Source organism: Rhipicephalus sanguineus, chromosome 6 (assembly GCF_013339695.2).
Source record: "Rhipicephalus sanguineus isolate Rsan-2018 chromosome 6, BIME_Rsan_1.4, whole genome shotgun sequence".
In the NCBI taxonomy this organism is placed as follows: Eukaryota; Metazoa; Arthropoda; class Arachnida; order Ixodida; family Ixodidae; genus Rhipicephalus; species Rhipicephalus sanguineus.
Window position 1 is genome coordinate 133617829 of NC_051181.1, and position 24816 is coordinate 133642644.

The following is a 24816-nucleotide window of genomic DNA, read 5'->3' on the forward strand; positions in this document are numbered from 1 at the left end:
CAGAGATTGTGAACAAGGCTCCGGTTCTGGGTGCCGTAACGTCAATACATTGCTTTTATATTGTGGTCGGCGTCACTCGCCTTTCATTCAGTGATTATTCCCGACCAGACGGGTGTCCGTCTGACGAAATGGGTAGCGATGCACAGCGGAAAGATTTACGGAGGTTGCTTAGAACTTTTTTTATAAATGTGAACGCGAAAACCTACTTGGTCCATCTGTAGATCTGCTGTTGAACTTTCTGTAGATCTACTGTAGCGGCAGAGACTTCTCTGTCCTCCAGTTCTGCATTCCCAGTACGTCTGCGTCGTCGTGAATGCATGCTCTCGTCGTGCCGTTCTCGCAGCTTCGCCCATATAGCCGATTCCTCTCAACGGCAATTACGACGAGTGACATTCTTTTTAAATTTTATTTATTGCATACACACAGTACATAATACTGCTTGGAGCACTATCCTTGGCAGCTAGTTTAGGGTACAATAACAAAACAGACATAAGAAGAACAGCGTACGTATTGCAAGATACAACTTAAACATACGTTATTAAAGCATTCTTACAGGGAAAATACAAAGATAAGCAAAAGGCTATATTGCGACAACCCGGGATACGAATAGAAAGACTGTCAGCATTCAAGAAAAGTTTTTTAAGCAGTGTACATTGTTTTAGCTAGTATGCACTGTGAGCGAGTGCGTTCCATATTATAGCACCGTTGAATATCACTAGTCCATGTCTATATACTCGTACATTGTGACATGGTGGTAAGGTTGATATACAGTTGTTAGCAGCTGCCCTCGTGTTTCGTACCGGAAAATTAAATTTGAAGTTGCTCTAGCCTTTTCTGTCGTGGCGAACTTTCTCTGTCTTCCCCGCCCGCGATTAACACCCGGTCATGTGATATCTACACTTTCTGAAGTCGCATTCTGTAGGTAACGAGGCTTAATAGGCCGATCGGACACGAAAGAGAAACTCCGTTGTTACCGAAGGAGACGCTCTGAACCACGTTGCAGATTCTCTGGTGCTGTTCCCCGCTCACGACTAGGGCCTGGTCACGTAATATCTGTTATCTGATGGATGTTATCCGGTATCTGATACCCAGTGCTGGGCAGTATCGAAGATACATGTATCTTAGATACTATCTTAGATACTCCTTGAGTATCTTGTATCTGTATCGCGATACCTCTCGCAAGACGAGTATCTGTATCTGTATTTCCGATACATTCAATAATGTATCGTGTATCTTAAGATACAAGATACTGCTATAGAAACAACACCGAGCGAAACAATTAATGGTGGCTGAAATACGCTTCTCAAGCTGATCCTGCTGCTACTGAGCCACTTAAATAAAAAATAACGACAGTGACATTTTTTATTATATCTGCCAGAGTTCTCCAGCGAGGGCAGGCGATGAGGTCAGCGCGTCCCTATTGGTGGAGCACAATCACGTGGTGGAGCTCGCGCGATCTCGACAAAAAAAAAAGCCCGTGAACGTCTACGAGCAGTCGAACTTCGCTTTCTCGCTATTTTTTCTTTCTTTTTTCTTGTGTTGGTGCCATGACACTGCCTCGTAAACCCTGTGCTGTTCTACGTACTCCAACGCGTACGGAACCTTTCGTGAAAATTGTGATGCTCCTATAGTGTCGTTATCGAAGTTTCACTTGCGTGGTGCTTCGTTAAGAAGTCTGAAGAATGCAATAGTGGGGTTTCTTTGCGTCTCGCGGCTTTCACACGACAGCGATTTAAAAGATCTCGTGGATGTAAGTTTGACTTACATACGATGAGATTGACTTATATGCAAATGATATTCTAAAAACTGTCGCTTCGCCGGCGCTGATGCTAGATTCTGTAGAACAAGCACTTACGTAACATAAAATATCTTGGCGCACTGTATCTTTGTTCTTGCTGCTCAATTATTCAAGCGGTTATTTTGATCATAATTTGATTGCCAGCATGAGTGCGATTTTTTCTGTCCTCCGTTCGCATCACATCTAAAGAAAGCCCGCGAAACATGACCACGTGACTGCCCTCGTACGCTGCCGTGCTGCAGCGCTCTCAAACGCGCTTCGAACGAAACAACCGGCGCGTGGACCATGGCGAAATGACCGGCTGCGGCTTCATGCATCGGCTTCACAGTGCGTCAACATTTCTGACGACTGCACACGGCAAGGAAATGCCGTCGTCCTCGATATGCTGACAGTTCGCGCGCCTGTTGTTTTGCCCGAAGCACGTTTGAGAGCGCTGCAGTACGGTAGCGCACGAGCGGCGCAGTCAAGTGGTTTAATTTGATATTTCATGCGCTTTCTTTTAAAATGGGGAAAAAATTTCGGGGCAGCATGTACTTCACCAACAAAAATTGGACCGGTTGTTTCGGAATGCCCTCTACGACATGATGGCACCCACTTGGTCATATATGAATATTAAAAATGCTGCATAATTTACCTCAGTTAACCAACCAATTAAACGCACTATAAAACATATTATAATTAGTGCCACATGACGGTAAACCATACTCCATTGGTTTATTCAGTCGCGGTAAACCACTTTTTTAGACATTTAGTTCTATAGTTGCGTGAAACAACCTGTAAACGTATTCGCTGTGATTGATACGGAACCGCCTTGCTATTTGACTAAGATATAATGATTTTCTTTTTTTAGGTCACCGTAACGTTTTTCGCTGTTGTAAATCACGCGATAGTCGGAGCTATAAGTGGCAATAGTGTGAACAGCAGTGGTATCCTGCAACGCTTTTTGCCACTATAATATGCCTGGGAAAATTCTCGACGGCACGATAGTTCTCTCGGAGAAGAAATTTCAAAAGATTGCACGTTAGTGAATATGTGGCTAACGAATTAACGCGTTACGCCAGCAGATAAGTAGAATTTAAAAATCATTGTAGTTTTAAGCCCTCAATGTAAACATGAGTAGTCACCAAAAAATGTCGCTACCAGCGTTGTTGCTGCATTTCGGGTGACCCCGTATTGCGAAAACGGTAATACGCTTACGGACAAGGTAGAACTACACAGCGGTATTTGCGCCATCGTGCGGAGGCTTCTTATTGACGTTCTTGTATTCAGATGGCAACCCGCTGGCTGGTCAGCAAGTAGAGAAGCGGCACCCATTATATACAAAGTGTCAAACAAGAACCATTGACAGCGCAGCGTATAAAAAGCTCTCATGTTAAGGTGAGTTGTTTCGGAACGAAACTATATATATCTTGAGCAAGTAAGGCAGAAATCTGGGGACACAAAGAGATATTTTCTCAAAATTAAACAAAGTTGGTCGCAGTTAAGAAAATTCCGAGTAAAGAGTTTTGTTCATATATCGATATATAAGAGCAAATTTGCAAATGTATCGAAGTATCTTAAGATACAATTGGGAAGTATCGTATCGGATACAATTATTCCGGAAGTATCTTGTATCTGTATCTCAAATACTTCTTATCTGGGTATCTTGTATCGTATCGCGATACAATTTCAAAGTATCTTTGCCCAGCCCTGCTGATACCCACCTAACCTTGACCGGTTACGCGCTGCATGCAAATGATTCGAAATTGGCTATGGACTGAACTTAACGAGTTTTGCTAAGATTTGCTGCATTACAACGGGCCTAAATATTTCGTTCGTCCCGGGTTCCATCCCAGGGCCAGGGCTAATTTTTCTTCAACTAAGGAGCTTTACTTTCTGAGGCATTCCGTATGGATTTCCTTGTGGCTTCGTGCTACAAAGGGGCGGTTGTCAATTATCCCTTTTATTGTCACATATACTATACAATATATTCTGTCCTTAATCTTCATACATAAGAACCGGAGATTCAGCTTGTTTTTAAACTAGGTGACCTTCCATGTCACGCTAGTTTCGTCTGTTTCCCTCTCGCCTTCTCTACATAAATGGACCCACGCTAGTTTCTGAATGTACCGTTGCCTTACTATCCACTGCTTCGTATTTATGTTCTTCACAAATTGTCGAAGGACAACTGCCAGGCGAGAGCTAACTCCAGGTTTTGGAAGACTGCGGCAACATGCTCAACAAAGATGACAAAAAAGCACCAAGATCTAGAAAACAAAAGAAGCGCGAGAGCTTGCGATACTTTTTTAATATCGCGCTCGTACATCGTTTCTTGACCTGTGGCAAATAATTTGCGAACTACGACAGCTGTCGGTGAAAGAGGTAGCATAACGTATTGGGAGATCCTGTAAACACGTTTTCATATCTCCGCTCAGAGCAAGGTTAATCTGCTGGAGTTCGACTTGTTTTGCGATAAAAGATAGGCTACCTTGTCTGCGACAGAGTCGGGGGCAGCAAACCACCGATCACCTTGCATGGACGACGTGGCTTTGTCATCAAGAAACTGAACATCGTGTTCTATCATCAAGCTTTTATTTCTCGAAAGAGGCAGGCGGTACAGGCAATAGTGCGAATTATCGCTATATCGGTATTCGTCGGTACACTCGCTGCATTTTTTCATGGGCTTCTATTTTTTGTTTGCTCTCATCTCCGGATAGGAGACAAAGCCATCGTTGTTTGTGTCAAGCATCAAGAGTCCGTCGACCATTACTGCAAAAAACAAAAAAGACGAAAGGTAATTCATTAACTTATTTACAGAATAATCGAAATCGCAGCGAGGGGAGGAGGAGGAGGAAATAACTTTTATTTAAGACGGCAAGATTTGAGGGATGGGCTCCCTTCCCTAGGTGGCAGCCATGAATCCTTGAGCTCTGGCGGCACCCTCGGCTTGCCGAAGGACTTGGAGTTGCACTTCTGGGTCTGGGCTTAGCAGTGCGGTCTTCCACTGCTCTCCGTTAGTGTATGTTCTGTCTTGCCCTGGCACTCTGAGGCAAGCCCACAACATATGATTCAGGTCCGCCCTTCGATTGCAGTATTTTTTTTCTCTTTAATATGGGATCTCAGATGACGTGAGATGCACAGAACGTAATTCAAATGAGCACTTACATATAGCATGTTAGGAACGTGACATTTCATACAAGCAACAATACTTGGTCTCTTGGTCGCGTTATAGGCGTGCCCTTAAAATCTGATAAATGGTACTTGAAATACGAGCGCGAAACTTAAACAGGAACTTCGGAAGACAAGGACAAGCGCATACTACCCACTGAAAGTTTATTTGGAAAGCATTGACATATAATGTTCCGCAAGAGCAGTCAGCGAGAGAACACAACGAAGAAAATACGAAAGATAAAAAATAAAACGTGAAAATTGAAAAATATAGCAGCAACACCTTGCCAAAGCCTGTATTGTCATGCAGAAAAAATAGTTAACCCTTCCGGCATGTGCCGCTTTCCAAGAACACGAGTTCCTTATCTGACAGGGCGATTGAGGGTTTGCTCACACGAGACTGGTGATCACGCGCTATGTTTGCAACTTGAATCATTATTCTTGTGCGGTCATCTTTATGTTTATCAATCACAGTTGTGCAGCTATTTTTTATCGTTTGTATTTTCTTCGTTGTGTTCTCTATATCGGCTGTTCCTGCGGAACATTTATCTGTCGGTTATATATGTCAATGCTTTCCAAATAAACTTTCACTTGGTATTATGCGCTTGTCCTTGTCTTGCGAAGTCCCTGTTTAAGTTACGCGCTTGTATTTCAAGTATCATGAATCATCAACTCGCCCCCATTTTAACAAATCTGATACATTTCTGATGTACTGCCTCCGCCGTCAATCCTAAGTCTAAATAAAAAAGAGAGAAAAAACAAGAAGACCAAGTACTCACAAATCACGCTTTCAAAGCTTTCTGGTCCCAAATGAGATGGGTCGACGAAGTGTTCTAGCGAATGCTGCATAGCAGACGTCAGCTCAATCCCATCCAGCATGGTATTGTCGTCGAAGTCGTGCATGCTGAAAAGTTAAAGAAACCATCGTCTCAACGTTGCAAGATCACATACAGCGTTCGTTATTGATGGTAGCAACAAGGGGAAATGTTTGCCCGGAATAAAACTCCAGAGAGGGGAGAAAACCATAAATAATTTGCTGGTTTTCCCTTTTGCGTTCGTTGACTGGTGTCGTCACCGCAAATTTTTATTGCGATAGTAAATATATGGACAGTCTCGGCTTATTTTTGCCGTCGCCGCCGTCATGCACCGTGTATGTATATGTCTATATATACATGTTTAAATAAGCCACAAAGAAAGATAATTCAGAAAAACTTTCCGACGCGCGGAATCGTACGGGCGACCTCTCGCTTTGCAGCGAGCGGCGTTAGACGGTTAGGCCACCAACAGCACCGTCTTTCAGCCTGCTAACGGCGAGCTCTTTATATACGCCATTTACTTCAGCATGCTTTCTTAGTCACCACATAGATGACGCGATGTGCACGCGTGGCGCGCTTTAAAGATCGTCACCCCGCTCCCGTGAACGCCGTTGCTCTTCGCCCTAGCGGGCGTGGTCGCCTTCGTGCGCTTATCTCGAGGAAAGAAGAGGGCGGATTGGGAGGGGGGGGGGAGCGGGGGGTTGTATGTTTTGTGCTTTCCCCGCGATGTCCGCGCTGAAGTCACAGAGCGTACGAACGTCACTTCGCTCGCTGCAGCGGCCGCGTTTGCGAAAGGAGCGCGCTGTTCAAACAGAAATAAGTAACAACTGCGACATTTAGTTCGCGCTCGTCCTGTGTGCACCTGTTCGTTCGTTTCGTGCGTCCTGCTTTATGTTTGAGCAGTGTGCTTCAGGTGTCGAGCTGTGACGCATGATAGTTCGCGCTCGTCCTGTGTGCGTTCTTTTCGTGCGTCCTTTGGGCACGAGCGACGCGCTGGCAATTTCGAGCTGCTTTCCGTTCTTCGCGTTACATTCCAATTTATTGCTATCGCATTTATTGCTTCGCCGTTGCGGCAAAACTGCGACTTTTTTTTTTCTGGGTATTAGAAAGGGTGTGTTTTCGAAGACTGCCAAAAATTTTGAAAGATAGGGTTCACGATGAGAAAATATGCCGCGGTTGAACGCGGTTAGACCATCGTGAATTTATTTTGTCCTGCTGTATACTACTACTAATAATAATATCTGGGCTTATACGTGCCAAAACCACGATATGATTTTGAGGCACGCCGCATGTGGAGGGCTCCGGAAATTTCGACCAGGTGGTGTTCTTTAACGTGCACTGACATCGCACAGTAAAAGAGTCTCTAGCATTTCGCCTCCACCGAAATGCGACCGCCGCGGCCGACATCGAACCCGCGACCTTCGGCTCAGCTGAGCATCGTAACCAGTGCACCGCCGAGGCGGACACTCCTCCGTACGGTGTACACGACTGGCAACTTGTACACCAACAGACAATGAGGGCAAGATATATATATATATATATATATATATATATATATATATATATATATATATATATATATATATATATATATATATATATAGTATATATATATATATTGTAGCGAAGCTTATTGGAACTCTGAAGTGGGTCGTCCTCTCCGGCCCCTTCTAGTGGGTTGCCCTCTTCGGACAGCGCGCAGCTCGCGCAGAGTCGGCCCCGCCTTGACTGTCGCTGTCGTTCATCTTCGCCGAGTGTCCGCCAATAAACATATTTATAATTTGGTGGAGAGTGCTGTGCCCTTCAAACAGCTACGGTCAGCATTCAATGCCCTTGGAGCTTCGATCCCGTGCCGTGCCCTCTGCCATGGCTCAAGATGCCGCCCAGCAAACGCCTCCCCCTGCACCGACATCCTGTCCTGGTGTCCCCCGCATCCGCGATCCTCCTGTTTTCACCGGCGCGGATGGCACCGACGTCGAGGACTGGCTCGCGATTTACGAGCGTGTCAGCGTACCCAATAAATGGGACGAGGCAGGAAAACTGAGCAACTTGGTTTTCTACCTCGCGGGTGTCGCAAGCCTATGGTACAACAACCACGCATCCGATTTCGCTACGTGGTCCGCTTTCAAGACTGCCATCGTCGACGTGTTTGGCCGCCCTGCGGTTCGTAAGCTGCAAGCTGAACAGCGCTTACGTCTTTCACGAGTTACATTGAAGACGTCCTGGACTTGTGCAAGAAAGCCAACGCGACCATGTCTGAAGCTGAGAAGATCCGGAACGTCATGAAAGGCATCGACGACGATGCCTTCACCATGCTACTTGCCAAAAACCCTTGCACTGTGGCTGAGGTCATCACACTGTGCCAAAGCTACGAGGAGCTGCGCCGGCAGCGGCTGATGACGCGTCGACCTCCATCACGCGACGCCGATCTCGCTGCCATGTCGGCTATTTCGGACCACTCCGCCTTGCTCGCCGAAATCAAGTCCTTCGTGCGCGAGGAGATTGCCCGCCAGTTCTCTCTACTGGCTTTCGCTCACCCGCAGCCTGTTGAACAGCCGTCGACCCCACTGCTGCCTCCCCTACGCTGGGCTATTGAGCATGAAATCGCGGAGGTCATGCCCGAATACCACCAACCCCCCCGGGTGACTGCGCCGCTCAGTTACGCGCAAGTTGTAGCCAGGCCGCCTCCAGCGATCCCTGTGGTTCCACCACTTACTTACGCCGGAGCCGTCGCCAGGCCTCAGGCCTTCGAAGAGAGTGTGCCGGCTGCGTACGCCGACGTCATCCATACGCCACGACTGCAGCCCACCATGCAGTCATACCAGCAGCCACCCCGTCCCTCGCGTCCTGCGACATGGATGGGACCTAGCCCGGCAAGCCGATGGCGCACTTCCGACAACCGCCCCATCTGCTTTGCGTGCGGTTGCGCCGGTCACGTCGCCCGCTATTGCAATCGCATGCAGCCGCTTCGAGCCGGATCGACCGTCACCAGCCAGTACAGCCGTCCATATTACGAGCCGCCGCCGCCTATGTCACCGACTTCACGCCCGTCTCCATCTACCCGCCGTTCGCCATCCCCAAGACGCCGCTCACTGTCACCAATGCGGCCTCGTCCGGTCGCCCGAGACCACGAAAACTAGTCGTCGCAGTCCAAGAGGCAAGGGCTGCGACGCCATCGAACTGCCAAAGCCCTCAGCAAAGTGCATCGAACGTAGTAGACGTGTTTGTAGATGGCGTGCGCACATTGGCCCTTGTGGACACTGGAGCTGCCGTATCCGTTATGGACGCTAAATTTAGCCGACTACTACGAAAAGTGACGACGCCGCTTTCCGGGCTCTCCCTCCGTACAGCCAGCGCCCAAAGCATTCACCCGACAGCGGTGTGCACAGCCCGTGTCATCATTCAGGACGCTCTGTACGCCGTCGAATTCATCATAATTTCTTCATGCTCTCACGACGTCATCCTGGGTTGGGACTTTCTCGCTCGCCACGACGCCGTAATTCATTGCGCACCAGCCGAAATAGAGCTCTCACCATTCTCAGATTTGACGCCGGCGGATAGTCCACCGGCTGCGACCAAGGTACTCGTTAAAGACGACACCACAGTTCCTGCCAATTCGTCAACGGCTGTGTCCGTCTATTGCACTGGTCTCTCCGACACCGTTGCACTCCTTTGCCCCTCTGACCGCGTTTTCACCAGGAAAGGTTTGCTGGTGCCATTTGCGACCGTAGAATTCACTCAGGGCGACACCGATATTTTCGTTACGAACCCATCCCCGTACATTGTTACGTTGGTGCGAGGGGAATGTCTCGGCCGAGCGGAAGCCCTCGAAGACGCACAAGTTATGGACGCACCGGGTGACACGCACTGTGCCAGCTCCCGTACGCTCAGTGCTGTTTCCACATCTGACTCGTCACCCGCTGATGTATTTGCTTCCTCAATTGCTGACAACCTTACGTCGGTCCAGCGTTCCCAGCTTCTCTGCCTGTTGGAAGAATTTCGTTCTTCGTTCGATGTCGTGCAAACTTCTCTCGGCCGCACGTCTGCTGTCACGCATCACATCGACACTGGCGCCCAACCACCACTGCGGCAACGTCCATATCGCGTATCTCCAGCAGAACGTCGTGTAATTAACGAGCAAGTCGAAGACATGCTTCGCCGCGATATTATTCGACCCTCAAACAGCCCGTGGGCGTCTCCTGTCGTTCTCGTTGCGAAGAAGGACGGCTCTGTGCGGTTCTGCGTGGACTACCGCCGACTCAATAAGATCACCCGTAAGGACGTTTATCCCCTCCCTCGAATAGACGACGCCATTGACAGCCTGCAAGGAGCAGAATTCTTTTCGTCGCTCGATTTGCGCTCAGGGTACTGGCAAGTCCCCATGGCTGATGACGCTCGACCGAAGACAGCGTTTGTCACACCCGACGGCTTGTACGAATTCAACATCATGCCGTTTGGGCTGTGTAATGCGCCCGCAACCTTTGAGCGCATGATGGATACCGTTCTGCGCAACTTGAAATGGCACACGTGCCTGTGCTACCTCGACGACGTCGTCGTTTTCGCCCCGGACTTCTCCACGCATCTTCAACGCCTGCGACTTGTTTTGACGCGTTTGAGCGACGCCGGGCTACAACTGAACCTAAAGAAGTGCCGATTTGCAGCACGGCAGCTGACAATACTAGGCTACGTCGTGTCCAAGGACGGAATTCTCCCCGATCCGGCCAAGCTTCGGGCCGTGACAGAGTACTCCAAACCTACGTCCGTCAAAGAACTGCGCAGTTTTGTAGGACTATGCTCCTACTTTCGACGCTTCATACGAAACTTCGCGACTATCATATCGCCGCTGACAAAGCTCCTTGGCAGCAACGGGCCTCTCAATACGTGGTCGTCAGAGTGCGACGCCGCTTTCGCGAAGCTCCGTCGTTTGTTGACGTCTCCTCCGATACTACGCCACTACGACCCTACGGCCCACACGGACGCCAGCGGTGTTGGCCTCGGCGCTGTCCTTGCACAGCGCAAACCTGGGTTCCCGGAATATGTCGTGGCATATGCAAGTCGCACGCTTACTAAAGCCGAGACCAATTACACCGTCACGGAGAAAGAATGCCTGGCAATCATCTGGGCCCTTACGAAGTTTCGACCTTATTTGTATGGCCGCCCGTTTGATGTCGTCACCGACCATCATGCGCTGTGCTGGTTGTCGTCATTGAAAGATCCCTCAGGCCGTCTCGCTCGTTGGGCACTTCGCCTGCAATACTACGACATCCGCGTGCTGTACCGCAACGGACGCCAGCATGCTGACGCCGACGCACTCTCGCGCTCCCCCTTGCCTCACGACAATACCCACAGCTCAGTGTCTCCCCTTGCCGTTTCTTCCATCGACATTCAGACACTCGCTACCGAACAGCGCAAGGATCGCTGGATTGCCTCACTGATGGACTTGCTGACTGATCCATCGGCAACACCATCCACTCGCGCTTTGCGTCGTCAAGCCCACCATTTCGCCGTCCGCGACGACCTCCTCCACCGACGCAATTACAGCGGCGACGGCCGCCAGTGGCTACTAGTAATACCCCGAAGTCTGCGTTCTGACATATGCGAATCGTTCCACGCTGATCCGCAGTGTACGCATTCTGGGGTATCGAAAACTTACCACCGCATCCGCCAACGGTACTTTTGGCGAGGGATGTACCGCTACGTGCAGAAATTCGTTCGCTCCTGCATCGATTGTCAGCGCCGCAAAACTTCAACGCACCTGTCGCCGGCAGGTCTGCAACCTCTACCTTGCCCTGACCGGCCGTTCGGGCGTGTTGGCATCACTTTGTATGGCCCACTTCCTCTGACGTCTGCTGGTAACCGCTGGGCCATCGTCGCTGTAGACCACCTCACGCGATATGCCGAAACTGCCGCCCTCCCAGCGGCTACAGCGCGCGATGTGGCCTCCTTCCTGCTCCACCGATTCATGCTGCGCCACGGTCCACCCCAGGAGCTTCTCAGCGATCGAGGCCGTGTCTTCTTGTCGGAAGTCGTCGAAGCCATTCTAAAAGAGTGCAACGTTGTTCACCGCAAAACTACTGCTTACCACCCGCAGACGAATGGCCTCACCGAACGCTTTAACCGTACGCTCGGCGACATGCTCTCCATGTACGTAGCCGCCGATCACACCAACTGGGACTCCATTCTGCCCTTCGTCACCTACGCCTACAATACCGCCGCTCAGAGCACCACTGGTTTTTCTCCCTTTTTCTTATTGTATGGCAGGCACCCCTCGCACACAATCGACACAATCCTTCCATACAAGCCGGATCGGTCCGAGTGTGCGCCGATTTCTTCTACCGCCCGACTTGCTGAAGAATGTCGCGAACTTGCCAAGACCTTCACTACGCAGGACCAAGAGCGGCAGAGGAACATTAGCGGTGACAGAATCACTTCTGAGCCGACGTTCCTCCCTGGAGCGCTCGTATGGCTCTCGATCCCTACCACTGCACCTGGCCTCTCTTCAAAACTACTGCCCAAATACGAAGGCCCCTACCGTGTTGTTGAACGCACATCCCCTGTAAACTATCTGATCGAACCAATCGATCCATCCTCGGACATGCCCCGTCGAGAGCGCGACATTATAAACGTGGAGCGCCTCAAGGCGTACCATGACCCGCTCATTGTGACAAGTTTTTAGGTCGCCAGGCGGCTCCCTTTTCGCACCCGGAGTAATTGTAGCGAAGCTTATTGGAACTCTGAAGTGGGTCGTCCTCTCCGGCCCCTTCTAGTGGGCTGCCCTCTTCGGACAGCGCGCACCTCGCGCAGAGTCGGCCCCGCCTTGACTGTCGCTGTCGTTCATCTTCGCCGAGTGTCCGCCAATAAACGTCTTTATAATATATATATATATATATATATATATATATATATATATATATATATATATATATATATATATAGGGAATGTTAATTGTAGCCTTTTAACTGTATTGTAGTAATTATGACATAAATGTGAAGAAATTAAGGTGAACGAAAAGACAACTTGCCGCCGGCAGGGACCGAACCTGCAACCTTCGGATAACGCAACCGATGCTGTGCAAAATTGAGCTACAGCGTCGGTCGTCCTAACATCCACTTTATCGGGTATTTCTGCGCATGTGAACCTGTTGGTATCCGACGAAGGTTGCTGGTTCGGTCCCTGCCGGTGGCCAGTTGTCTTTGCGTCAACTTTGATATCTTCGCATTTATATCATAAATTACCACAACACAGTCAAAAGACTACCAAAAAAATGAATGACAGTTTCGCACTAGTCGTGCCGAGCCTGAAGGAAGAGCGGAGCTTAGTGGCCTTCCTTATTTCTCTATTTTTTCTATCTTTCTTTCTCTCTGTTCCTTGTATCTGCTTTTCTGTATACGCGTTGCTTTCCGTGTCTTTCTTTCTATTTTTTTCTGTCTATCTATTTCTTTCTTTTTCGAGCTTTTTCTATCTTTATTTCTCTTTGCTTTCTTTCCCTTTCTTTTCTTCTCTGTCTGCGTCTTTCTTTTTTTATTTCTCTTCCCGTCTTGCTCTGTTTTTTCTATGTCTTTTTGGTGCCTGTTTCTCTCCCTTTTGATGTCTCTCTCTCTCTTTCTATCTTTTTATGTCATTATTCTCTTTATTTGTCTCTATTTTTCTCTTCCTCTTTGTTTCTATCGCTCTCTTCCACTATGTTTATTTTTTTCTCTCTCTCTCTATTTCACGTGCTCCATTTCGCCGAGCAGAAGAGCTTTCATTTAACGCTCGAGCTGCTGCACTCGGAAGTGGGACTTTCCCAATTCCTGTGACTCATACCAACCTGTGGTTTTTATGCGGATACCAAAGCTCTTTTTTTTAATTTTCTTACGGCCGGCTTAAAGAGCTCCGCTGCTAATAACGTTCCCTATACCTTCCTTGGTCTCAATGTCCGTTGGCTTTCATTAAAATTGTGTCACAAATAAACACGAGCCCTTAAATTCCCGTTTTTGTTCGTTCTGTATAGCATTTTTTATTAAAATAAAAAAAAATGAATGAACGAATCGTAGCCACTTCTTGGCGACGGCTACCCCTTTTCACTTGGTTGTTAGGATAAAAAAATATTTTTAAAAAGAAACAAAAAGAATATATATATATATATATATATATATATATATATATATATATATATATATATATAATATATATATATATATATATATATATAGATATATATATATATATATATATATATGTATATAGAACGCTCGCGCTGAGTCCAGCGAGTGGAGTTCCTGTTCAAGTCGCTGTCTATGTGCGTCGTGTTTGGGGCAGCCGAGCGACAGATGAAGCACATCCTCGTCATCGTGGCCGCACAAACACGTTGACGACGGCGCACGCTGTAACATGTCCTTCGGGACTTGAACTTGCTTACAGCTTTTACGTCCAACAAGGACTGTGACGTCTAGACGACAGAAGCTTGATCCAACGAGCTAGCTTACCGGAAGAAGTAAAAGGTGACCTGCTCCTCTGTCATCTCTCCTGCGTTCCTGATGTCAACAAGGTTGGCCAGATCCTCTTTGATGTGGCTGCGGAGTGAAGTAATTAGAATGCATTCGACGTGGTTGAACTGTTCAACGAACGCGATCGTATTGTGAGTAGGCAATATTATCAGCATTTTACTGTCAAGGCATTCATTTGCACTTACAGAGTATGAAAATAGACAAAAAAAGCGAAGGAGCCTCTTTACTCTTCGGAGGCGATGCGGCTTCATGTAATTGTGTTAAATTGGTCAATTAAATGAGTGCTATCATAGAGTATATGCTAGAAAGCGAATGGTTGTATTTGTTTCGCAAAAGAAAAAAAATTCTTTTAAGCACTTCAAAACCAACTTATCGTTCTCATTACAGAAAGGTTTTTTTTTAATTTGACTTATACAGCAGTCCCAGGGTCCCAGGACTGGAAGAGTGGCTTCTCCTTAGTTCCATAGGAAACAAAGGGGAAATTAATTTATTTCAGTTAAATACTTAACTACTTGCAAATAAAGTAAACACGTAAACCGCGACAGATACCATAGAATAACGTAACGGGCGAATTCGGAGATATAAGGCTGATCAGATTGTTAGATATGGAAGTAATTATTTCTACAAGAATGTAGAAAACCATTACAAGATAAGCTTTCATAGTTTTATATTTGCGTATAGTACGTAATCTAAACATTCCGCACACAGTGCGTTGGACCTGCATTTCTCCCGGGTTCAGGCGTGATTTTCGGCCGCTGTGAAATGAACTTCGTCGGCGCAGCCTTCAGCAGTGGCTGCCGGATCTCAGGTTCAGGAAAAGTTATTTTTTTTTCACGTTATTAAAATTAGCTTTTTGTACTGCCGTATTATTCAAACCTTCTTCCAGCACTTCCCGTGCAAAAAAAAATCAACATAATAAAAAAAAATAAAAGCCTTTGGTGACTACACTGTTTAAAAGGTGAGATTTCAATGTAACGAAGTTTCGATGCAACGAAGTAGATTGCCGATGTTACCGTGTTCGTTATACGGAGGTTTAAATGCACTTTCCGAAAATGCGGAGCTGCTACCTCAGTCATCAGAGAGTGGCTCGATCCCCTGATGCATCATATGCAATTCGATCCTGGTATGGAGCACCGCTCTACGATTGCCATCAACACACCACCATAAGGCGACCATAACGAAGGGTAATGTATTGGGCCACAGCTGAGCAATAAGATTTACTGGTAACATTGTAAACGCTACTGGTCCAGTATAGACCGCATAACGTCTTGCGGACACCTATACGTGTTCTTTTCCTTTTATATTGCCCTTCAATGTGGACTATCTAGAAAGCTCTGTATTTGTAGGACGTAACATGGTCAACAACTAAAAATTAAAAAAAAAACGAAAAAAGAAACAACTCACTCCACGTCCCGCATTAGTTCGGTAGCGTCCCATTTTTCTCGAAACTGAAGCGCCTTGGACGGCCCGTGGCGGTGCGAATGCGCATGCGCACGAACGCAAGCTGGAAATATGGTAGCACATAGGACCCAGTACAAGATAAAGCTCCTAACGCGACTCGCTGAAGTTGCGGGTGAAGCCATTGCGAGACGCGACTTGGACACCATTAACTGCACTGATGCAAGAGCGTGTAGGCGTGTACTAGTCCGACCGCTAAGTACAAGCGTGGGCCTAACGCAGGCCCACTCGCACTTTATTTCCTCGATTTTTGCAGTGTTCTATCAGGTGTTCTTATCGCTGCCTTGACATCAAACGCATGCAATGGCGGACATCATGTCATGCGAGGCATGCAGCCTTGCGAAGCAGCTGCGGCTCTCTGGCAGTCACTGGCTTGGCGGGTCTGTACGACGGACTCTCGCATACTCGACAGAAACAAAAACAAAAAACAAGGTCACGCGAAAATAGAAGACGGTGAGAAATGCAAACATAACCGACTAACAAAATACAAAGCAAGGACTAAAAATGCTATGGCGTGGTGCACGCGTCAGTGTCTAGCAGAGAACTTAATTCCGTCTCAGAGAGGAACGTGTCTTGTATCGTATGCATTCGATTAAAGGAGTACTGACACGAATTTTAGAAATGGACTCATTTTTGCTCTAAATGGGAACACTGGCATCCAGAATACTAAAATGGCTGTAGTGGTGCATCGAAGCACATCCAATATATCTTTGATACCACTACCTTAAAAAACCACTTTCGGTTTTGATATCGAGAGGGCAGTTTCACGGTGACTTGTCAACACAGTCAGGCATTGCGCTAAGTCAAGAAATGAGCAGCGATGAGTAGCGGAAAAGTTCCGGAGATTAAATGGAGTATTTATTGACATTGCTAATGAATGACGATGCTTCGGTTCGCGAGTGAGGGACTTGTCCATATGATTACATAGCTGCCCTGATTTCCGGGTACGAAATGAAGCCGTCCTGGTTTGCATCCGACTTCAAGGCGGCATCCACGTAACCTGGAAAGTCGAAAAAAAAGCGCGCATTAATTGGTAGCCGTTACCAACAATCGTAGTCGGAAGCATCGCAACACTAACGACAATAAATAATAATAACCTCTGAGTTTTTACGTGCCAAAGCATTATGATTATGATGCTCGCCGTAGTGGAGGACTCGATATTAATTTTTACCATTTGGCTTTTTCTTAACGAGCACCTAAATCTAAGCACAAGGCTGTTGCATTTCGCGTCCACCTAAATACGGCAGTCGTGGCCGGGAATCGAACCCGCATCCTCAAGTCTGGACTAAATACAATGCTATATGAGAAATTGATGTCATCTGTCGGTGATTTCACAAAGCTTACGACGCGGCGCCATGCACGAGTCGTACTGCCGTTGCTATAAGCGTCTGCCTGTATAAACATTCATGGTAATCCAATCGGTGCTTTAAAAATGTCACACAAGTGTGCAAGGACATGTCCGCGTTACCGGCATTTCCTACAGTGACTTCGTTGACAGTTATTGTGTGTAAAGAAACACGTCATTATTACAACGAAGCTACAAGCCCGTCATATTGAATAATATCTCTATGTGCCATCCCTGAGAACGAAACAGTGCAGAAGGTGATGAATTTTGTCTTTCTGCTTTGACTGTGGCGAATGAAACGTTTTTGGTCATATCAATATACTGAGCATAGTGTGCGGAACCTTACCAACTCGCCCGAGTTTCAATTCTTATGCTAGTGTTGGATCGTAGTGAAGAGGCCTTTGCGCGCGACATAATGCGCAGCAACGACGGTAAATAAAGAGGTGATACTCCTCAATTTCAAAGCGTGCTTCACAAGCGGCAGTGTGCACCGTATGCATTGTATACATCTGATTATAAATAAAATTTCGTCTCCTTGGTGTTTATATCTCAAAACATACTTCACTCCTGAATGTCGTCCCCAATGACGCCAGTTATATAAAAAATAGTTACTTAAAATGCCCAGGACTTGTGCATCTCCGGCACGTGAAAAGTGAACACAAAAAATGTTAATTGCTCCAAGAATAGGCGTCGATTGACTGCAGTAAACGCCAGAGCAGGGGCTAGATGGTCGTGCATATTTGCGACGCGGTGCGCGAAGACAAAGAAAGAAGCACAAAAAACCCACGTAGGTGTCGATTTAGTATTTTATGCAATATCCTTCTGACGTAATGACCAAAAAAAAAAGCATGGGCCAATAAAATTCGCGTTTCACACAACCGCACTGTGGGCCTACGGATGTCTTGCAAGCAAACACGTTGCAGTAAAACAATTGTTGCGGCGCCGACCCAACGCTTTCGAACTATTTAGGCGCAGCCAACGATAGTGCACGCGCGGTCGTGGGTAACCCATTTCCCGGAGCGGAATTTTCCGTTGTCATATTAGAAGTGCCTCACGCACCTGAAGCCTCTGATAACATTGCACATTCCGTACGTGCACAGACGGACCGCGCTTAGCCTTGAACATGGCGGATTTGCGTAGGAATGCCGCCAGATGGCAGTAGGTTTCGCCTAATATGTGCTAGGGTATGACTACGCTTGCCCGTTAGAAAGGATACAGAAACGAGTCATTATCAGCATCATCATGCACTGCCGAAGGTCCATAGGCCGATGGCAATATATAGACATAGGCCAAGGCGCTTGACAACGCAAATTCCCATATCATTCCCTTATCATTCCCATACCAGCGTAGCATGAATGCACTTGTGTCAAGTTTCCCTCTGATAAACCTAAGTGAGCCCACTGCGGCCTCTGAGATCTGTTGGGCCACTGCCGGATCTCGAAGGTCACGCTTTTACACTCACCTGCGATCGCTTCTTCGGGCACAGAGGTCTCCCCGCCAGGTTGGTGGGCGATGGTGTGCAACATGGCGACCTTCAACTCATGGCCGTCCAGCAAATTATTTTCGTCGAAGTCGTGCATCCTGAAAGTAGGGAACCACATTCGCGAACTTCCAGGCAATAGATGACTTGCAGTGACGTCACTGAAACCGCCATGCTGGAGTACAGCATGGTAGGACGCAAACTTTGCGACGTCACGTTAATGGTGTCAGTACGTCACATGCAGGCTCTTCCGTTATAAACGCACGGAAGCTAACAACGTTCCGGTCGCGTCATATCATATGGAATCAGGTTAACCACAACGTGATTTATGCTGTCTTTACGTCGTCAAAACTGCCTTGTTGAGTACCAGTACGTTATGAAGCTGCGACCATGACGTCACGTGCAAGCTATCTATATAAGGGCAACTAGGTGGACTCTAGCTATAAGCTGGTGGCGTCCTCGAAACCAACAACGAAGGATGGCAAAACAAGGAAGCGATCAATAATAATAATAATCTGGGTTTTTACGTGCCAAAACCAGGATATGATTATGAGGCACGCCGTGTAGAGGGCTCCGGAAATTCGGACCATCTGGTGTTCTTTAACGTGCTCTGACATCGCACAGTACACGGGCCTCTAGCACTTCGCCTCCATCGAAATGCGACTGTCGTTGTCGGAGTCGAACCCGCGACTTTCGGGTCACCAGCCGAACAACTTAACAACTGTACCACCGACGAGAACACGAAACGACCCGAGACGAGCCCAATTTAGCTAGTAGAATCGTGCTTGAAGGGGCAACAATGAGAAGCGTAACTGCAGCTGTACTAGTAAATTGCCAATCCAGTATGCCGGAAAACTCTCGTCTTAGGGATAGAAGACACTGTAAGCCAAGAAGGATCCAAAAGAGAAAGGCGCCGCTTGGATATAAGTTCTTGTACGAGACATTCGTGACGTCGCCAATTCTTGCCGTGTCTGCAGCTGTCCCTGTAATCTGTTATATGTATATTGATAAAGATTTGATAAATTGCTTTATAAAAAAGGCTGAGTCTGAACATAGCAAATTTCGAGAATTCTTGTTGAACTTTGGGTGGCCTATATACCACGAAAAAATGCTTTGATATCCGTGCCTTAAACTTCTGTCACACCAGCACTGATGCAATAATATATATATATATATATATATATATATATATATATATATATATATATATATATATATATATATATATATATATATATATATATATATATATATATATTGTAGCGAAGCGATCGAACTTGGTAATGGGTCGTCCTCTCGAACACCTTCTAGTGGGTCGCCCTCTTCGGCTCTTTTCGAAGAGAACGCAACTCGCGCTGAGAGTCGGCCCCGCCTTGACTGTCGCTGCTGAGTGTCGTCGCCGCTAATAAACCTCTTTATAATATATATATATATGGTAAATGGTTATTTTTTCTTATAGCGACACGTCTTGCTGTGGAATCCCGGTAAGCTCTTTATCTGCACAAACAAATTTAGCGTCCATCTATCGGTTCCCATTTAGTCGCCCACATCAAACACGTCCTATTTAATAACCAGCTACGTAAATCATGTCTTATTAACCCCGTCAAAACTTACCTGAAATAATAAAAGTACACTTCTTCCGGGGACAGTTCTCCGGTGCTCTGAAGATGAAGCATTTTCGCCACGTCTTGTTTAATGTGCCTGGACCAGCAAAAAAAAAAAAAAGACGTGCGATTAGCAGTTCGTGTGACGACAATGTTTTTATGAGTCACGCACACCGAATCTGTGTAACATTCGCGTAATGCGTCAGCCCCCCTGGGCGGCCAGTTGTCTTTCCGTCCACTTTCATTAGCCTTTATGTTATAATTACTGAACGTCAGTTAAAAAAAAAACTGCAAACTGACGCTTGCAGTGCTTTTCTCGGTTTCACTAACTGTTGTCTAACTGGGACGGATCTTCGATCCACTTTCTATCTTTTGAGGGGAAGACAGCATGTTTTTCTTTATTATTTGTATCGCTTAGTTAGCTTTGTTCCTCGTTTTTATCAACGATACTTCTACTATCCAATGGACAATTCCCAAAGAAATATTCTGCGCATGGGTTAGAAAGCTGCTTTCTAACAAAAGGGTTTTACCTGGACGTTCAGCCGTTTAACTATAAACCAAATGAGTAGTCGCAGAAGGATGCCAACGCGCTTAAGTGTTCGTTCTTTTTTTTATCTTAATACAGCATAAGCGACTGACTTTTAGCGTAGCGCGCGTTCTAGGCCGCATTACTGCTGCCTCGTGAAGCACAAGTGAATGAGCGCAACTAAGCTGGCCGTGATGCGGTAAAAAATCACTCATGGCTGGGTATGTCTAGCCATTCGAGTTGTCAACTTCCCCTGCTGAATAAAACGACATTAGTCAATCTTGTTTTCCAACCAGGCTTTCTCTATAGTGTGGCTGCTGCACGGATATTGGCGCTCACTCATATTGTAATAAAAAATATCAATAAATATTTTTCAATGATGACATCGTGGTCGCCATCTTTTAGTACTAGCGAGCAGAGAAGCAGCGTCAAGAAGAAGCGTCACAGCAGACACGCGCACCTCACGACACGCGAAGAATTGATAATTAATAATCCGGTGGTAAATATTCACTGTCAAACGCAAACCGAATTGGTTGAATAGTATAGTGCATTAACGTCAGCGTTACCGACATGTCTGGGTACTAGCGCAATGAGAAACTGCAATGTGACGTCATATAAAAAAATTATCGATAGCTACATTTTTTCATACCACTAAGGCAGGGCGGTTAAGCCAGCAAAGCAAGGAGCACATGTCTGTACCTCATAACCTTTATAAATTTAAATATCCTCGTGCCTCCTTTGTTAACCTTCGTGAAGCTTATCTATCATAACAAACTATAATTACATGATAGACATTGCGCATTATACACGTTTTATACGATGCACGTTTTAAACGTTCTTTCAATACTGCAGACTTAGCGTGACGTGGCTAAGCAGCAACGAGTAGCACTTCTCTGCGCGAACCGGGCAGCGTCCTCTCAATTCGACGAATAAATCATTCGGACCATGGCGTGAATACACGCCCTAAGAGCTAACCACCGAGTTTTCCATAGAACCACTGCAAGCACATATGACGCCTACGTCACTGTGGCGGTTACATCAAACGGCATGAAAATGATGGGTAGTACACAGACCTGCCTAAATTGTCATTCTGGATTGAAATGGTTTTGTGACATCGGAACACGGTCGATCTCGGCAAAATATAGCGTTCTAAGTCGAACTATTCCCGACGATTACCTATGCAACCAAAGACTGTCTCATTGCCTTTACAATAACAATATAATAATTGTTGAGGTCTTACGTCCCAAAACCACGACATGATTATGAGAGACGTCGTATATAACGGATCCCGGCCGCCGCGGCCGGGATCGAACCCGCGACTTTCGGGTCGGGAGCCGAGCATCGTAAACACTACACCCCAGTGGCGGACTTCTGCCTTTACAAAGCTAGTTTCGCGGAAATGTAAAAAAAAAATATCATGCATAAGAAATAACGCCACAAGGATCTAATTATGGGGTTTTAGATGCCAAAATCACAATATGGTCATGTGGCACGCCGTATTTGGGGATTCTGGATTAATTTTGAAAAACTGGGGTTCTTCAACGTGCGCCTAAATCTACGTAAACAGGTGTCCCTTCTCCCATCGAAGTGCGGCCTCCGCGGCCGGGAATCGAACCTGCGCCCTGTGCGACAATTTATCTGCTAAGCTAGCACGGCGGGTGCAACAAGAAATTGTGCAAAAGGATATGTGGTGAAAAATTTAGACATATTCTAGTACTGTCAATCATTCACGCGGTATATCCGAATGATGGAACCACCGCGGTGGTATACAACGGTTACGGTGCTCGGCTGCTGACCCGGAGGTCGGCGGGTTCGATCCCGGCCGCGACAGCCGCATTTCGATGGAGACGAAATGTATTGTGCCCGTGTATTGTGCGATGACAGTGCACGTTAAAGAACACCAGATGGTCGAAACTTGCTGAGCCCTCCACTACGGCATGCCTCGGAATCATATCGTGGGTTTGGCACGTAAAACGCCAGATATTGTTATCCGAATGATGGAATCGTAATCAGGGTTCCGTCTAGCGATTCTGCCAGTAAACGCAAAACCCCCGAAAAAAAAAGAAAGAAAAGCGTAGAAGGCAGGAAAGACAGTGTGCTTAAACTACGTACTCATCTGTCAAGTTTCCCGTTTAACTCATTGAGAAAGGTTTCGATAGACGCGAAATGCTAGAGGCCGGTGCACTTAGCTTTAGGTGCCCGTTAAAGAACACCAGACAGTCAAAATTTCCGAAGCCCTCCACTACGACATCCCTCATAACCATATCGTGGTTTTGGGACGTAAACCCCCCCCCCCCAATCATTAATAACAGAAAGGGGCAGAAAAATCAGGACTTAAATTGGTAATCCAAATAATAGTTCAACTCACTCTAGATCTCGAACCACCTCCGCTGCAGACCATTTGAGATGGAGTTCGGCCGCCGCCGCGCTCGACGGTTTAGGGGCGTGTTGGTACGTTGAGTCGACGTGTGCAACCACGACCCACGTGTAAGTCAGTAGCGCGGCGCAACGCAGCAACCAGGTGCAGTCCAGGCTTTCAGCAGGTGCCTTCCTTACGACGACACGCCGACGACACATGTGAGAACCCATACACGAACACAGCGGTAGACACAGGCACGATATAGCCCAGGCGCTATACTTCTTCAGCAAACTTTCAAGTGGTACTTCTTTCTCTGGGTGCTGCGGAAGCAATGCGTGCAATGCGCGTCTGCCAAGTGACGTGGACGTTACGTCATATCGGGTTACAAGGCGAATGTAGGTCTTTCCACGTGCGTATCCGGAACGCCTGTTGGCGGTGTTCTCAAAACTGCTGCTGTGCTCCTTCATTTATTTGTTTTCTTTATTTCTTTCCCATCGAAAGGCCTTCGCCAACTTTGATGAAAATGGAAATCTCACCGTCTGTCAGCCAGCTGCGCCTGAACGGAATCGCCACGGCCGACAAAAGACGGCTTTGAATTGTCTTTCGTTCCAGTCGCTTCAATGCCCAGAGGAGAGTATAATGGTATAATGGCCGGCTGAATTTTCTTCGACACGCTCGTGGTAGAGTGTGCAGTCGCGAGCAAAAGTTTATAGGCCAACTGGTTCCACAAACAACCTTTTTGTCTCTGCAGCCTCAGTACGTGGGTTGAAATTGAGTGGTGCAGCATATGTGCACACGTTTTACCAATGCGGTGCATTAAAGCAATCCTACCCTGTGGAGATGCGCAAGGAGAGATTCGTACTTTATGCTGGTGCCGTGGTCTCGAAACTTTTGCCCACGACTGTACACAGAACCCTGTCTCAAGTTGTACTGCGCGTGCTCCTTTACAGGAGCACGCGCTGCCAGAAAGGGGGGAGGGGGGGAGGTCGAACTCCCTCTTCCCTCCAAATTTCTTTAAAGTTTTGCATGTGCATATATACACGCACCCATCCAAGCACACGTACGAACATATATAATGGGTAGTTGAACCTACCTCCGAAAAAAAAAAAAAATATGGCTACGCTCGTAGCTGCCATGCGTACTCATGGAAACAAAACTTCCGGTTACTATTCTGAGCGAAGAGACGGCTATTGTTTCATGTTACATATCGGCTGTCTTTTAAATATTTTTTCCTCTAAATATTTATGTTAAGGTGGCCGAATCAGTACGGGGAACCCTTCGTTAGTATTGAAGATCGCGCGACAGAGATATTGAATGAGAATTCACAAATTACTAATTCAGTTATAAATATGCGCCTTAGCCTACGTAATCGCCCATTTTTTTCCTGACGGATTGAAACGCGACGTCGCAGAATTTACTATTACGACTGGTATGTACAACTGCTCGAAATAATCGCGTCGTGTCGCTACGGATCTGACCAGTAAAGGTAATGTTGGCACCGATGTAAGTGTTCGAAGTTGACACAATAAGCTGATATGACACTAACTGAAGACAGTGGGGGAAAAAAGGTCCTTGCGTTACTTAGCCCTAAATTGTCGCGTTTCAAACCGTGAGCACTGTAAAAGCGATACCACGGCCGCTACATACAAAAACAGGTAGCGGCCGTGGCGATACTTTCTGACAAAAATGCAGATCACTAAATTGTCACGTGGTCGTGACGTTGACGAAGGCAGCAGTCGGCATGTTTAAGTCAAAACTTTTTATTTGGGCGAACTTGTGCCCGGAAAATGAAAA

At 46.8% G+C, this 24816-nt stretch overlaps 2 protein-coding genes across 2 annotated transcripts; both read right to left on the bottom strand.

Moving 5' to 3' along the window:
• Positions 1–4372: 4372 nt before the first annotated feature.
• On the bottom strand, positions 4373–16069 carry LOC119396463 (multiple coagulation factor deficiency protein 2 homolog). The gene is made up of 4 exons (XM_037663679.2): positions 15655–16069; positions 14230–14316; positions 5725–5849; positions 4373–4546 (listed from the first exon to the last, which is right to left on the bottom strand). Exons 1-4 carry the CDS (start codon positions 15855–15857, stop codon positions 4464–4466), a joined length of 498 nt encoding a protein of 165 aa, XP_037519607.1. The 5' UTR covers positions 15858–16069; the 3' UTR covers positions 4373–4463.
• Positions 16070–16544: 475 nt separating this feature from the next.
• LOC119396460 (multiple coagulation factor deficiency protein 2 homolog) lies at positions 16545–23417 on the bottom strand. Its single transcript, XM_037663675.2, has 4 exons — positions 23032–23417; positions 20148–20234; positions 18516–18634; positions 16545–16708 (listed from the first exon to the last, which is right to left on the bottom strand). Exons 1-4 carry the CDS (start codon positions 23250–23252, stop codon positions 16629–16631), a joined length of 507 nt encoding a protein of 168 aa, XP_037519603.1. The 5' UTR covers positions 23253–23417; the 3' UTR covers positions 16545–16628.
• Between the last annotated feature and the right edge of the window lie 1399 nt (positions 23418–24816).

Excerpts from the sequence above, each read along its gene's own strand:
- LOC119396463 (XM_037663679.2), bottom strand. The coding sequence starts at position 15,857 with ATGGTGTCCAAGTCGCGTCTCGCAATGGCTTCACCCGCAACTTCAGCG. Across the intron at positions 14,317-15,654 it reads GAACTAATGCGGGACGTGGA|CCACATCAAAGAGGATCTGG; the intron begins GTGAGTTGTTTC and ends TTCACTCCGCAG. Across the intron at positions 5,850-14,229 it reads GTCACCTTTTACTTCTTCCG|CATGCACGACTTCGACGACA; the intron begins GTAAGCTAGCTC and ends TTAACTTTTCAG.
- LOC119396460 (XM_037663675.2), bottom strand. The coding sequence starts at position 23,252 with ATGGGTTCTCACATGTGTCGTCGGCGTGTCGTCGTAAGGAAGGCACCT. Across the intron at positions 18,635-20,147 it reads GTGTACTTTTATTATTTCAG|GATGCACGACTTCGACGAAA; the intron begins GTAAGTTTTGAC and ends CCCTACTTTCAG. Across the intron at positions 16,709-18,515 it reads GCCCGAAGAAGCGATCGCAG|GTTACGTGGATGCCGCCTTG; the intron begins GTGAGTGTAAAA and ends TCGACTTTCCAG.